The sequence below is a fragment of the Dendrobium catenatum genome, unplaced genomic scaffold, assembly GCF_001605985.2.
Source record: "Dendrobium catenatum unplaced genomic scaffold, ASM160598v2 fragScaff_scaffold_1448, whole genome shotgun sequence".
Taxonomy (NCBI): domain Eukaryota; kingdom Viridiplantae; phylum Streptophyta; class Magnoliopsida; order Asparagales; family Orchidaceae; genus Dendrobium; species Dendrobium catenatum.
The window spans coordinates 785070-800539 of NW_021319910.1; the positions used below are offsets into that span (position 1 = coordinate 785070).

The 15470-nt window shown below is 33.7% G+C and overlaps 1 protein-coding gene across 1 annotated transcript in view; it reads left to right on the top strand.

Annotated features, from left to right (window-relative positions):
* The first annotated feature begins 3745 nt into the window (after window positions 1-3745).
* Window positions 3746-15470, top strand: part of LOC110095297 — a 19361-nt gene continuing 7636 nt past the window's right edge. The window contains exons 1-3 of the mRNA XM_020820772.2: window positions 3746-4208; window positions 5946-6017; window positions 8968-9035. Coding sequence (XP_020676431.1) covers window positions 3927-4208; window positions 5946-6017; window positions 8968-9035 — 422 coding nt within the window. The 5' untranslated portion in view covers window positions 3746-3926. The remainder of the gene's footprint in view (window positions 4209-5945; window positions 6018-8967; window positions 9036-15470) is intronic.

The window sequence follows — 15470 nt, forward strand, 5'->3', positions numbered from 1 at the left end:
AGATCGGCCCGGCCGATCGCAATATCGTCCTGGGACGATCAGACCAAATTCGATCGTCCTGGACGGTTCCCAGAACTATTCTCAGGACAATATTTTGAACAGTACATATCGGCCTGGACGATGTCCCTATCGACCCGGCCGATACCTATAGAAAAATCACCTGGAGTAATCTGGACACATTCTGGAGCAAATCCTCAACTGATCGTCCCAGGACGATCCCAGATCGTCCTGGACGATCCTGGAGCAAAAACAGCACTTTACAATCCGAGCCCAAATGAGTCCAAATCAAGGACCCGAAGCGCTGGTAGAAGGTTCAAAGCACAATTTGGATTACCAAACGTTTTCCAAATATGATGTACTTATAGTCGTATCGAGTGGCTTGACGAGACGATTCTAACGAGCCCAATATCGCTAAATTCCAACATCAATAAGACCTTCAAATGTTTGACAAACGGTCCACAATCAAGGGATTCAATATCGACTGTCCATCCAACCACTCCCCATTTACCCTTGATCTCTCACCTATTTATGAGCCATGCCACTTCAGAAATATATAAATAGACTCCTCATTCCTTTTAAAAAGGGATTGAAGAAAGAAGAGAAGAGAAAGAAGAAGCTCCTCTTCGACCACCGCCGAAGTTTCGTTGGACCACCGCCGGACCTTCGCAGAACCACCACTTGAGGCCCTAACCTCCGCCGGACCACCACTTGAGATCCTCACCTCCACTGGACCACTGCTTGATGCCGTTGCTCCGCCGGACCACCACTGGAGGCCCTCACCTCCGCTGGACCCCCACTTTACACCGTTGCTCCGCCGAACCACCACTTGAGGCTGTTACCTCTACCGAACCACCACCTGACGCCATTGCTCCGCCGGACCACCACTGGAGGCCCTCACCTCCGCTGGACCACCGTCTGACTCTGTTTCTCCGTCGGACCACCACCTGAGGCCCGTACTTCTTTCGGACCACCACTTAAGGCCCTATGCTCCACCAGGCCACCACCTGAGGCCCAAATTTCCACCAGACCACCACCTAAGGCCCGGACTCCACCGGACCACCACTTGAGGCCCGGACTTCCTCCGGACCACCACCTGAGGCCCGGACTTCCACCAGACCACCACCTGAGGCCCAGACTTCCATCGGACCATCGCTTGAGGCCCTGTGCTTCACCAGGCCACCACCTAAGGCTCGGACTTTCGCTGAATCATCACTTGAGGCCTTGTGCTCCACCAGGACACCACTAGAGACCGGGACTTCTATCGGACCACCACCTGAGGCCCGAACTTCTGCCGGACCACCACTTGAGGCCCATTACTCCACCAGACCATCACTTGAGGCCTGAACTTCACCGGACCACTACTTGAGGCCTTGAGCTCCACTAGGCCACCACTTGATGTCCAGAGTTATCCAAAAATATTACCGACATCCATCACCAGACAACGGTCTTTTTGACCCCGGTCTCCTGCCGACTATGGTTCATCCGACCTCCATCACTAGACAACGGTCTTTCTGACCTCGGCCTCCTGCCAACTACAATCTTTCCGACATCTATCTTATCAACTATGGTCCTACAGGCCAAACAAACATGTCTTTGTTGATTATTGTAACTTCCACCATGTAATGCGCTCTATGTGATGTACATTTGTACCATCAAGCCAAGGCCTTCTCCTTAAGGAGGGCCTCATTTGTAATCGACCGCAAATACTAGTGGATTCATTCAAACTAGGCTAGGCCCCGTGGGTTTTCCCCCTTTTCAAGGGGTTTCCATGTAAAAACTCTAGTGTCTCTTATGAATGCTACATCATCTCACTTATACAATTGTGTGCTAGATCTTCGTACAATGTGAAGACTTTAAACCATATATTTCTCTACTGCCGCGAATACTCCAGTACGCAACAATAATTAAAAAAAGATCTACTTCCAAAATTTATGAAATAAGTAGGATATTTCATTTTTAAATTCAAATGTCTAAATTTTTTATTTTTATTCTTTTAAACTATAAAAAAAATTTCTAATAAAGACAAATAGAACTATGAAAGAGTCAAATGCCGCCATTTGGAAACAAATTACCCCTTTATTAAAAGGGCAATGTTTTTAATTTATATCATTTTACCTAATAATGACTTATGAAAAAATGATGTTATAATTATAATTAATTTGTTTTGGATTAAATTTGAAAATATTAATCACTATATATTATACAAGGATACATATTTTAATTCTTCTTTTGTATGAGTTACTTTTTAGAATGATAAAAATTAATTACATAAATTTATAGGAATATTTTTATTTATTTTATTTTTTAGATAAAAATTACATAGGAGCCTACACGTTAAAATAAAAAAAGGATTACAAATTCTTAATGAATTATAAGCTCTCTATTTATATATGACAATTTAAATGACTTATGGCTAAATAATTTGATAATATTATTTATCATATTTTATATTTGAGCCACACATTTTACAACTTATTATTCGTCTTTCTAAAAAAAAAATTATAATAAGAAAGAAAATTTTCTTCAAAATTACAAAATAAAATTCCCTTCAAAATTACAAAATATAAAGATAACTCTATTTAAAATTATTTTTCTCTTAATTTATTAAATATAATATTTTTATTTCTTTTTTTACTACATAACACTCCATCCTCTATCTTTAAACAAAGAAGTCAACCAATTTTCAACTAATTTTCTTTTTGAATGAGCAGTATTTTTCTATTTTAGTTGGATCAGCTTTAAGCCCATATCTTTTTGCTTTAGTCATGTATGTTCTTACTAGACATTTGTAAGAGAATGTACCTGGCCTTGTGTGAGTTTTATACTATTCTTGTTAATAAAACTAGAGAGAGAATTGAAGGTAAACTAGCTTGAATTATGGATGTCAACTTTAGAGTCTAAATATTTTCGTTTGAGTAGATCTAACGTTGAATACATATAGTGTAGTTTTAGAGTAATAGTTCTAGTGGGGGGATTGTGTCTTTGGGCGATCAAGCCATTAATAAAGAGTACTAGTTTTAGATATATTAGATATATTGTCCAAAGTTATGGTGAAATAGATGAGGATGCTATTAGTAGAATTCAAGTTGTATGGTTGAAGTAGACGAATGTATCAGACCTGCTATGTGATAGAAAAGTGCCCCTCAAACTTAAAGGAAATTTCTATAAGATGGTGATGAGACATACATTGCTTTCATGGCGTAGAATGTTGATCATTAAAAGAGAAGCATATAATTAAGTTAACTGTTGCAGAGATGAGTATGCTTAGGTAGGTGAAACGCCTTACTCTTAGAGACGTAATACAAAATAAGTATATATGTGAAAATGTTGGAGTAGCTCTAGTGGTAGATAAGATTATATAGTCGTCTTAGATGGTTTGGTCACATAAAACGTCGGTTTTTTGATGATCTGATTAGGAGAGTCGAGATTTTAGATTTGGCTTATGTTAATAGTGGGATAAAAGCTTGATGTGTTATAAAATCACAATCCTTATTTATTTTCATGAAATTCTCAATAAATAATTATGAAACAAGAAAATAAATAAATAAATTATTTATTTTTGTGGGTATATATTATTTTTTGCTTAAAGAAAATTACACCAATGCCATTCAAGGAAAGAAAATGCGGAGTTTAGGGTTAGGTGAACGTGAACCCTAAGGAGAATTGAAATGACTTTTCAAAGATCACAGCATTAATTAGTTTCAATTTCCACTCTCCGCTTATTGCCCAATTTGGCCGTTCCATGGGAGGGCATTTATGTAATTTAATAAGATCATGCTCTCTCCTTCCGCGCTCTCTCCCCTTGCCCTTCTCTCTCTAAAGTAAAAGTACCCCCTTGGTTCCCCACTTCGGTCTGCCATTTACGCTCATACTCATTGCACCACCGAAAGCAGAGTACTGGAGAGAGAGAGAGAGAGGGAGAGGAGATGGAGAGAGGGGTTGTGGGCGAGTTTATGGTTTGTGTGGACAGGATCATCGCGTCCGCCTGCTTCGAAGGTGGAAATGTGCCGGCGGCTAGAGGCGATGGCGGTTACAGCGCTACGGTTGGGGCGGAGGGGGAGGGGGAGTGCTCGGAGAACTGGAAGGAAGAGGCGAGGTGTAGTAAGAAGAAGGGAGGAGGGAGGGAGATGGTTGAGTGCAGAATTTGCCAGGAGGAAGGGTTGGAGAGTGACATGGAGAGCCCTTGCGCTTGCTGTGGAACCCTTAAGGTCCTTTTCCCCTTACTTTTTTTTTCATTTTTCAAGATTTTTTTTTTTTCTTTTGCTCTTCATCTCTTATATACCATCCTGCTTGTTCTTGTGGTAAGTGATCGGCTAGCGGAAAAAAGTGTATTTTTGTGGTATGAGAGATTTTTTTGGTTATAAGTTTTTATGATTCATGCTTGTGATGCAAAAAGGTGCATTTTTCTGGATTCTTTCTTTCTGAGATGTGTTTTCGGCGGAGATGCGAGTATGTGCTTTTCCTTTTTCTTCAGAGTGTTTCTTTTAGGTTATTAGTTTACTTTCCTGACCTTTAACTTATTTCAAAATGTTTCTCCATTTTTTCTGTTGACTGGGTTTTCTTTGTGCTTATAGACGTTGAATTTATCACATATCTGTTTGTTTTGGATTGTTGAACAAATGGAAGGATTGGTAACATCTATAATTTTTTATTCTATTTCTCTTGTATTCTAGCAGAAATTTTATTTTGGCTTGCCATGATTTGCATTTGTTTCTTTCATTTTTTATCATTTCTTTATGTGAAAAAAGATTAGTTTTATATGAAGCCTTTTAGGTTTAACCTGAATCAATGGTTTGGAATTTTCAATAATGCTAGTGGCTTGGTGTTTTTCTTGCTTTCAATAAGTTTTTCAGTGAGGATATCTTCTAGAAATACATGGAAAATATTTAGTCAAGGATATGACGGGCTTAATGAATTTTTGTTGGACAGTTTGTTCATTTTTTAGCCATCATATTCTTTGTATTGAAATCATTGTGCATTTACATACCCGAGATAAATTGGTTTTCTTAGCTCGTGTTATAATTGTTAGATATAATTGGTGTGGTAAGAAGTACTATTATGCGGTCTCTTTGGAGAGGAATGATGGGACATATTTCTTGATTTGTTGTTTTTCAAATGTTGTCACTAGAAGAACATGATAAAGACTTACCTGAGCATTTTCATTTAATGTTGAGGATAGGAAAGACTCTAAAAAGATAGAATTTTTATGATGTAAAAAATGATATGATGAAATTTATCTGTGGTAGTTTTTCTTCAGTGGAAAAATTGCAGTTTGGCCCCTGAAATCTGAACTTGTTCATCTTCTTCCAAAAAAAAGTTCATTAAGGGCCCTTAATTAGATGACATTTGTCATTCTCCTATGTTCAAATAACATCATTAAGAATAATGCAAATATAGATGTAATGCTAATGTTAATGATACACAAATAAATGCTATGGGAAATGGTAATATAATATTTTTATGAATTTAGTGCTAATTTGATCGAAAGGTACCACATTGTGTTTTTTTAGGTGCCTAGATGAGCATATTCATAAATTGCTATGGATGGCTCAATTTTAATTTAAAAGTTTGAGGTTTACATGATTGCTGATTCTCTATCATTCATTTCTAAGGTTTTTGGTCTTTAGATTCATGCTGAAACTTGAGTTGTTGCTTTAGCATTCATTTTTATGGTTTTTGGATGCTTAATTCAACTCGAGTCTTACAAATTTTTTTTTGTGCTCTATGTAATAAGAATTCCTTTCATTTGAAAGCTTTTTTACTTTGAAGCCCTCAACATCTGAAATCTCTTTGTTTTTGCTAAATTTTTTACTTTTAAGCCCTCAACATCTTAATCCCTTAATGCTTTTAGGTTTTGATTGCGTCAAGCTTAATTTCTAAAGCCTTTACGATGTGTATTTTAAGTTCAAATTGGGATTAAACGTTGATTACTTCATTTTTTGCAGTTTGCCCACAGGAAGTGTATACAGAAGTGGTGCAATAAGAAAGGGGATATTACATGTGAAATATGCAACCAGGTAAATATAACAACTTGAGCTTGAGACGCACTTGCCTAACTTGGTTTTATTACTAGCTGCCTTTCAATTTTTGCCCTTAAATCCAATAAAGCTTGCCATAAAGTTTTTGATATGGGAATTGCTTGACTGCAGCTTTCATGTCTTAGCTTGCTGACTGTTCTTTCTTGAAAGATTATTTTTCAGGCTTTTTACTGATCGTTTATCTATTTTTCTATTTACTGTCATACTATTAAGGGTTTGTGCTACTTATATAAATAAACTATAGGCAATAGAGTGCTAAACAGAGTAGGTTTTTGCTCAGAAATTACAAAGCTTCAACAACATGATATTGTTTTGAATTTATCTGACAATATTCTTACATTCTATTTTTATGGAATCAAACATGCAGATGAGTTGTTTTATTTTTCAATTTACTATAGGAATGTTTAAGTAGTTTGTGTTTTGGGACCTGCTGATTAATTCAAAGTATTCATCAAAACTAATTTCTTTCTCAGGATTTATCTTATTTTAATTTTGAATTAATTTAGTTTTATCTATATAATCTTATTTCTACTAATAAGGATATGAAATCCATTTATTATTTTGAGTTGAATGTTGATGCTAATACCTCCTTTTCCTCTTCATTTTTCCTCTTTGTTTCTCTACTCTTTGTCCTCTATCTCTTCTCGAATTTCTTGTCATATTTGACCTCGTGTTTCTTCTCTAATCAAAGCTCTTGCCTTACTCTCTAGGTTTCTCTCTTTGCATGCCTAATAAATTGTTAATGGTTGGATTCAAGGAAAAATTAAGCAAACCAAATGTAATTTCAAATGGGAAGAAGGAAAAACATCAAACAGGAAGACCTCCATGAAGAAGGAGCCAACAAATTTTGGTGTCTAAGTTGAAATTTATGAAGATAATCAATCTTAAATCCTAATCATCCTATATCATCATCAACTCAACCCACTGGTCCACCCTTACCCACTTTTCAATCTCCATGACACATTAGCTCCCATGCCACCGCTTTCCTCCATCTCGCCGCTCCTTTGAAAGAACAAGGAAACTTATAATCTACATGCTCAGTCTCTACCCATCATTCTCTTTTAAAACAGTCGACTTTTCCCCATTTCTCACTAACACCCCCCACTCCCCGCTAGGTCTTAGAACCTTAAATCCTAACCCTAAGCAATAACCTTTTTTCGATTCCTTCATCAAATACCAATGGTCATTTGAAGAATGATTATCTGGTTATCAATGCCAAGTTTATGCTTGGGATTTATATTAGGTAATTTAAACACAATTTCAAAATCACACAAATCTAATGATTCAATTTGATTTCAAGGTTGCACATGTATCAACCCATAATCTTTATCAATATCATAATTACCTGAAATCAGGTTTTGCTCGATACTATATTATACTCATGAGTATGTGCAATCTTCCTATAATGGGTTGATCGTTTTACAAATCTAATGAATCAGTTTGTGAAGAAACTTGATGTACAAGTGAAGATTTTTATCAAAGTCATCGTCTTCTACTCAAATTGTAGGATGATTATATATGTAATCATCTATCCATCCAAATCCATATCATCAGAATGATTATGACTCATCTCATTTGACACCAATTTCTCAAACTTCAAAATTTCAGAAATCAATGTAAACTGCACAACTTCAAAACACTACATGAGAAATTTGCAGGTTTAGGAACTTTTTTGTCAACTGCACTCATTCAAAATTGTTTCAACATTGCTATATTATCTTGTAGATTGACCCATGTAATTGAGAATGTCTTTGTTGATGAACTGAATTATAGAGATAGCTTGATGATGATACTCAATTATCAATTATTGTGTCTCTTGCTAAGCCTAAACTTGTGATTGTACTTGAGACTATTTTCGAGCTTAATTGAAGATCATTTCTGATGATATTGTTAAGGAAAAGCTTGAGATTCCTTCTATCATTATTGATGTTTTTCATAAGCAAATTATGATTAAGAAACGGCTGTTCTTCATATTCTTTTATTGTTGTGCGCTTTGTTACTAATTATGCAGGTAACTTTCATTTTACAACTAATGTAATTGTCATGTGACCATTGGATTCTTTTTTATAGCATTAATTAGGAAAAGTTGTATGTTGCATGGAAATATTAGGAAATAAAACCTCCGAATCCTACTTCATGTGTTCATACTTCATTTTTTTTTTTGATTTGAGAGGTATAACATGAGCCCAGCTTAACACCACCTCCTCCATCGACAACATAATTATGGGCAAGTGTTTCACATGACTAAAGATTGCGTTTTTATTTTGCTAGTATTTTTGTCTTTAGAATTATACTTTTCTGGAGGATTATTCTATTGTTAGGATTTATATTACTTAAATTTCAAATTCATTTAATTTTATCCATTTAACTCCTTTTTTATAAATAGGGTTAATGTAGCCAAGTAATTATATTTTGAATTAAATATTGAAGCTGATTCCTCGTTTTGCCCTTAATTTTTCTCCTCTCTGCTTTCTCATCTCTCCCTCCGATTATCTGCCTAGAATTTCTCAACTTGGAACTTCTTTGGTTCCTCTCCAAAAGAAACTCTTAACTCTTCTACTTTTAGATCCCCCTTCTAACCAATCCCATTTCAATTTACGGTTGAACTCGCCGAGAAAACAAATTAAGTGCAATACAAAGAAGGAAGAAATAATAATATCAAGAAAGAAGACCTCTATCAAGAAGGAATCATTACCTGCTTTGGGAAATTATAGTCCTTTAATCATTCAACTACTATACGAATTCTGACAATTTTTTAACAAGTTGGTGTAAGCTAGTTGATGATGATGATTAGTTGATGCAAAATAGTTTTAGCAACTTCTGCCATAAACAAAGTTTACAAGTTTCTTCAAATGTACCATATAAAATTTATAAGTATGATGTTAGCTTCTCCAGCATATGCAAGGATTGTAACTTATTTCTTTTACAGGCTTATGCACCGAATTATTCCGCTCCACCTCCCCAGGCGAATTCTGATGTACTAGCCATTGATATCAGGTACTTTTCAAATACCTTTGTTTTGTTTACTTTAAGTTTGCAAAAGCTTGGTATAGGTTTCTCCTGGGAAAGTTGAAAATGATTTTCTTGCTTATCAATATTGGAAAGTGCATAATAGTGGCAATTGAAAAATTGTTTTTTCCTTGAATGTATACACTTGTTTGCCTCTTAATTTTTTATTTTGTGAATTTCTATCTGATGTTTAAGAATTATACCTCGTCTTTTTTCTTTTTGGTTTTCCCCATACGGCTTTTATGTATGGAAATTGTTTATTGATGATTTCTTTTATGCGTCATCTGTTTCTTTTTTGACATTTGTGCATATAGCACATCCTAGAAATATAGACCTTTATATTAGACATTTTTTTCCTACAAAATTTTTTACTACATTACATGCAACCAGTACCGAGGTAGGACATTTTATATTGGAGTTTCTTATGTAGTTAGATTGATGAGATGTACATAAATCATGCAAGAAAAATTAGGATATTAAAAATTATTTTGAATTTTATTCTTTGATTTTTTCCACTATGTGAAAGTGTATATAAACTTTTCCAAAGTCTTATAATGAAAATAAATTAAAGCTAATTAAAAAAAAAACCCTCCACGAGGAGCTGATGGCTAAAAGAAGAAGGGGATGCACACGAAATAGAGATCTAAGAAGATTGATCAAATTGTTAGAATCATTAATTCATGTGCTCAAGAATTCCTACCATGATTGGTTGAATTGTGGTTCTCACGGTCTTTCAACACTTCATTACTCCTCAAATTAAATGGTATAAATCTACCATTCCAAATTTGCATATGTATTTTTGAATGTGGAGTTGTAGAACGATTTGTTGAGAATGTAAGGAAGTAGATTTCCTGTTGGCACATATAGAGAGTACAAATAAATTCACTTTTTTTGTTTCTCTTTTATGAAATGTCTGTTTACCTCCATATGCTTGGTACAATTATGTTGTATTGAATTAAGAGTAATGCTAATGATAGATTTATTATCATAGTATATATTTATTGGCCCTTCATATTTGATTTTTAAGTACTCTAAGACAATTTTGATCCATAGAAGCTCATAGTTTCTTTGGGCAATAGCTCTAAATTAAGATTCAATATTAGATCTTGAAACAACAAGTTATTTTTTGCTCATGCTATGAGATATCCTTAAAAAAAAAACAATATATAGTAATCGATTTTCAATCCACTGCCAATTATGCTTAGTAAATTATCCCGCTTTTTATATAAAATTCCTTCCCTTATACTTGATCTAAAATATTTAAGGATTCTGGAAGCAGCTTGCAGGTGAGATTTTTTAGGTCTGTGCATGAATTGAGTGAAGAGACTTACTGCAAATGTGATGTTTGGAGATGTGTGAGATTGATTAGTTTTTCAATTAATCTTTGATATTTTCTTATGTCTACTTCTTTTCTTTCTTCATTTTACTTCCAGCTTTTGACTTTATTTAGTTGGGGTTTCTGAATTTCAGATCAGTCTTTTTTAGTAGATCTATGATATTTTTATTGAGAGGAATATTTTTTATTATGATTGAGCAACTTTTATGCGCAAGAAGTATTTGAGCTTGCCGAACTCCTTGATATCAAATTCTTCAGCAAGCTTTTTCTTGAACCACTATTTCTATATTGTCATCGCTGATAATAGTTATATCATCAATTAATATAACGAGAAATTGAAAATTTACTATCAATGGACTGTTTTATGAAGATTTTATGATGTACTTTGCTTCATTTGTTTCGGGCTTTATTTATGACTTTTGTGAATCTACGAATTAATCTCTCAGATTGCTGAAGGCAATATTGTCTTTTTTCTATTTGCACATTTTGTTCTTTGTGAAAGCAGTATCAAATTCATGTTATGTATTCATTTTGATTTCTTCTTCAAATTCCTCGTTCATGAAAGCATTTTCTACATCATACTACTGCATGGAACCATCCATGATTGGCTATAAAAGAAATTACATTCCTTATTATATTCATTTTTGCAACAGGAACAAAAGTTTATCGGTAATCGATTCTATTTGATTAAGCGTATTTTTTTACTACTAATTTTGTTTTATATCATTCTGGATTTTCATTTGCTCTATATTTAAAAAATCATTTGTATCTTATAATTATCTTTCTTTTTTATTGTTAACGATCACCAAAGTTTTTAATTTTTTTTTCCGGGGCATCCATTTTTTCTATCATGACATTCTTCTCATTCTTATTTTCAAGTGCCTTAAAGAGGGTTTGTGGTATTATAATGGAATTAGAGCTTATTTTTATAAAAAGGCTTCATGGGAAATAATTTTTTTAAAAAAAAGATGTGTACTGAGAGAGAGAATATAGAGGATAATATATAGTGATGGTTTGATCATCATTACAAGTTAAAGGTTGCAAGTCTTGATCTTGCTAGAGTTTTTGGTTAGGCTTATTCTTTCTTATCATTACAAGTTAATGGTTGCAAGTCTTGAGCTTGCTAGAGTTTTAGGTTAGGCTTATTCTTTCTTATATAGACTTGAAGGGGTATAGTGCCAGAATTGTTAGAGTTTATATTATTGGAATGTCAAGATGAAAGAGATTTCATCAAACTTATCTTTCAAATGATAATTCTCCTATTAAGTAATAATTTGATTGAAAAAACTTTGCTTCTCATCAAAGGTGACATATTTTGAAGGATTTTTTGGTGGCAAGATGCTAACACATATACCCTTGTTGAGTGTAGGAATATTTAATAAAGACGCATTTGAGGGCTATAGAATCAAGTTTAGTCCAGTTATTAGATAAAATGTCAACTACATCTGTCTTTGATGGTAAATCTTAAGATAAGAAATGCATGTTATACAGTCATAGTCTTGGCATCTCCCATGTAGCTAATCTTTCATTCCGAGCACAAAATGTTTCAAAGAAATGTAAGAGTACCAAGAGTGCTGTAACAACTGTAAATCAACCACTTCCCGATATGTATAGGTCCCTTCTTAAGCTAATCCCTCATTTCATGTGGCAAATTAATGAAAACGTTAAATACATTGATGGATTAGATTTTTGTATCACTTGTAAAAAAGAATTTAAGAGCACTGAAGATTTAGACAAACTAGCGGTCAAAATAAGGTGCATGGACAAATAAGAAAGTGTGATGTGATTAATATTTCTGCTCCTATTTCCAATATCATTATGCCATTCTAATCAAATCATGCAACTGTTTGAAGGAACCATAAGCTGAATTAAATGCATGTGAGGACTGAGGTTGAGACCAACATCACAAATTAGTACGAACAATTGAACATAGTTAGAAAGTTTAATCAGACTGCAAACGAAAAAAAAAAAAAAGCAATACCTGAAATATGTCCTTTGTATGTGTGAGATAACAATGGACATATTAAAAGAGATCGAAACTTCTACTCTAAGGCTTCATTTGGGATGGCTTTCTTACTGCTTCTTAAACCAACTTTTTAATATAGAAATTAAAATTTTGTTCTAAAAAGCTGCTTTAAGAAGCAGTAAAAAACCCGTCCCAAATGAATCCTAAGTAGAAGATATTCCATTTTCCTTTCGAAGGGATGAAATATTACAACATCAAAATATAATATCCACATATATTGAGGAATCAAAGTATGCAATCTTTGTTAACCTCTATTTAGCCTCCTAATACCGAAATTTTGAGTGGTCCTAGAGCTCTAAGTTTTTAACCTGAAAGTGCATTCTAAAAAACAAAAAAGGCGGCTCATTAGGTGATCAACTGAACCAGAAACACAAAAAAAGTCTGCAATGTGAAAAATTCTGTAAATGCAGAAATTAGAGCATGAAGAATTCATGCAGTGAAACATGGTTTTCCAGGAAATAAACAAAAGGATTTTGTAGGGAATAGGCTAACATAGTTTTTGGCATAAAATTGCTGCTTGTATCTGTTAAAAAAAAATCAAATTACATCAATAAAGACAGTTCGAATTGTATATACAAACAGCACCAATAATATTGCCCAAAACCAGATAGTAACTACTGATGCATAATGGATTCTTCTCGCCATCAGTAAGTATGATTTACTTTACAGGTGCTAAATGGAGCTTGAGTACTACTTTAGGGATAAACGAAAGAAAATATAATGTTAGAGTATCAATATTATTATACCATATGCAACAAGCAATCATGAACATCAATCAAACCCTGTAAAATTTAGATGGATTTCAGTATGCAAGTAGGTTAGGAATAATTGCTGGCATCAAACTTAAATTCAAAAAATAAATTTTAATAGTGTTGCAAACTAAATACCAATTAATTAATGGATTTAGATAGCTAAATCATAAGCAATGAATTTTATATTGAATGTGGAAATGGAAAAATATGATAAGTGGTTTCTCTCTTCAAGAACATATAGCTCATTCTTTTCTCTAGCTTACTCAATCGCCTTCCTTGTAATGAAGTCCCGATATACATAATGATTAGTAAAAAATGTTACCTTGCCGTTGTGATTTTTAGTGCTTTTATAGATACACCTTTTATAGATACAAGATTTACCGCAAGACGAGAAACATGCAATATATTATTGAAAATAAATGTGGAAAAAATTGAAACAATTCTTTAACCTGCAACAATTGTTAGGGGACCATCAACTATTTTTAGTTTTTATTGTTGGGGTAATGTTTGGGGCTTGGAAAAGGTTGGCAAGGTTGTTCATGCGCGTAGTAGCTCCTGCATCTTGTATTTAGGGCTGAGGGGAATTATGTAAGAGATTAAAAACATAAGAGTTAGTAGTCATCATTTTGAGTTAGAGAGCATGAATCAGGTTGTTTTTCCAGAGAATTGATGAAGTTCTTGAGTTTGTCAATTTCTTTCAGGATGAGCCTTTTGGATTCGATAAGACAGACCTGCCATATTTGTTCCACCATAATCTAGTGGCTTTCCATGGAGTTTTCACAATTTTTCTTTAATCTTTCTTTTCTTCTTGTAGTAATTGCACTATAGATTGCCTTTGGATAAAAGCTTGTCTTTTTTTAGGGAAGAGTCAATAGTAAGTCCCTTATCTTGAAGTTCAATAGTTGTTATGGAAGATGTTTTGGAGATTGAAGTGTTGAGCATTATCATCCTTCTTCTTTCTTTGGTTCGTATTAGAGAGAAAATCTCATTTAATGATAGTAGGTTTTCTTTACTTAAGCTTTAGACATGAACTCAATTGAATTTAGTATTGAGTCCTACAAGAAATTTAAATACATTTTCTCTTTCTATAAATTTTTTGAGAATTATCTTATCATAACAGCATGTTTATCTTGAGATCTTTGTAATAGTGCAAATCAAGCCAATAAACCTTGATTGTAATATTCAATAACAGGAATGTTACTTTGCTTGATTGTTAAAATTTTAGTTTTCATATTGTAAATGAGGGCAATTTTCTTCACTTTTGAGTATGTTTGTTTGATGTCATCCCAACCTTCTTTTGCAGCAGACAAGAGCATAAATGATTAACTAATTTTAGGCATCATGATATTCACTAATAAATCAGCTTCATTCATAAGTACAAACTTTGGTTTTTTAGTTCCAAATGAGGATCCACAAGGTGATGGATCTTGCTCTTTTCTTTTGAAAATGTCTTCACATTTTGAGAATTATTGTATCATCGTAGCATGTCATTTTGAAATTTTGGTAATAATTTAGTTCAAGTAAATAAACATTAATCGTGTTAAAGTATTTAATAATAGAAATATTACCTTGCTTGGTTGTTGAGATCTTAGTTTTGAACTTGTAGATGAGGGAAACATCCATCACTTTTGAGTATATTTATTTGACGACATTCCTAAATTTCTTTTGCCATAGATAGGAACATAAATGGCTCACTGATTTCAAACATTATGATATTCTACAACCATTTCATGATTATGGAATCATCTTTATCCTAAGGTAATGATTTTGGATTATTCGGCTATGGAGGAGGATCTACAAGGTCATGGACCTTTTTCTTTCAGGAAAGTCTTCATAATCACCTTAATTAGTTTCTTTCATTCAAGTGATATGAGATTTGTCCCTCCTTAGATTTCTACCTTTATCTTATTTTCACCATTCATTTTGATCGACTCCTTGGAAGAAAAGTCAAGGAAATCAAATATAATGAAGAGAAGAAAGAATCTTAGCAAGAAAGAAGAAAAAGAGAACAAAGATTGAAAGAGTAAAACGCTAACCTGGCTCTAATATGATGTAGAAAAGTACAAATATAAAAAAATGATTTTGAAATTTATTATTTAATTATGTGCAAGGTGTGGAGGTATATATATAGACTTTTTCAATAGTCTTATACAACAACAACAACATCAAGCCTTTATACCACTACGTGGGGTCGGCTACATGAATTCTTTTTCTCCATTGTGTCATATTAAAAGTCAAATTCTCGTTTAAATCTAATAAAAAAAGGTCATTCCTAATATTTTCTAACCAAATCTTTTTAGATCTGCCCC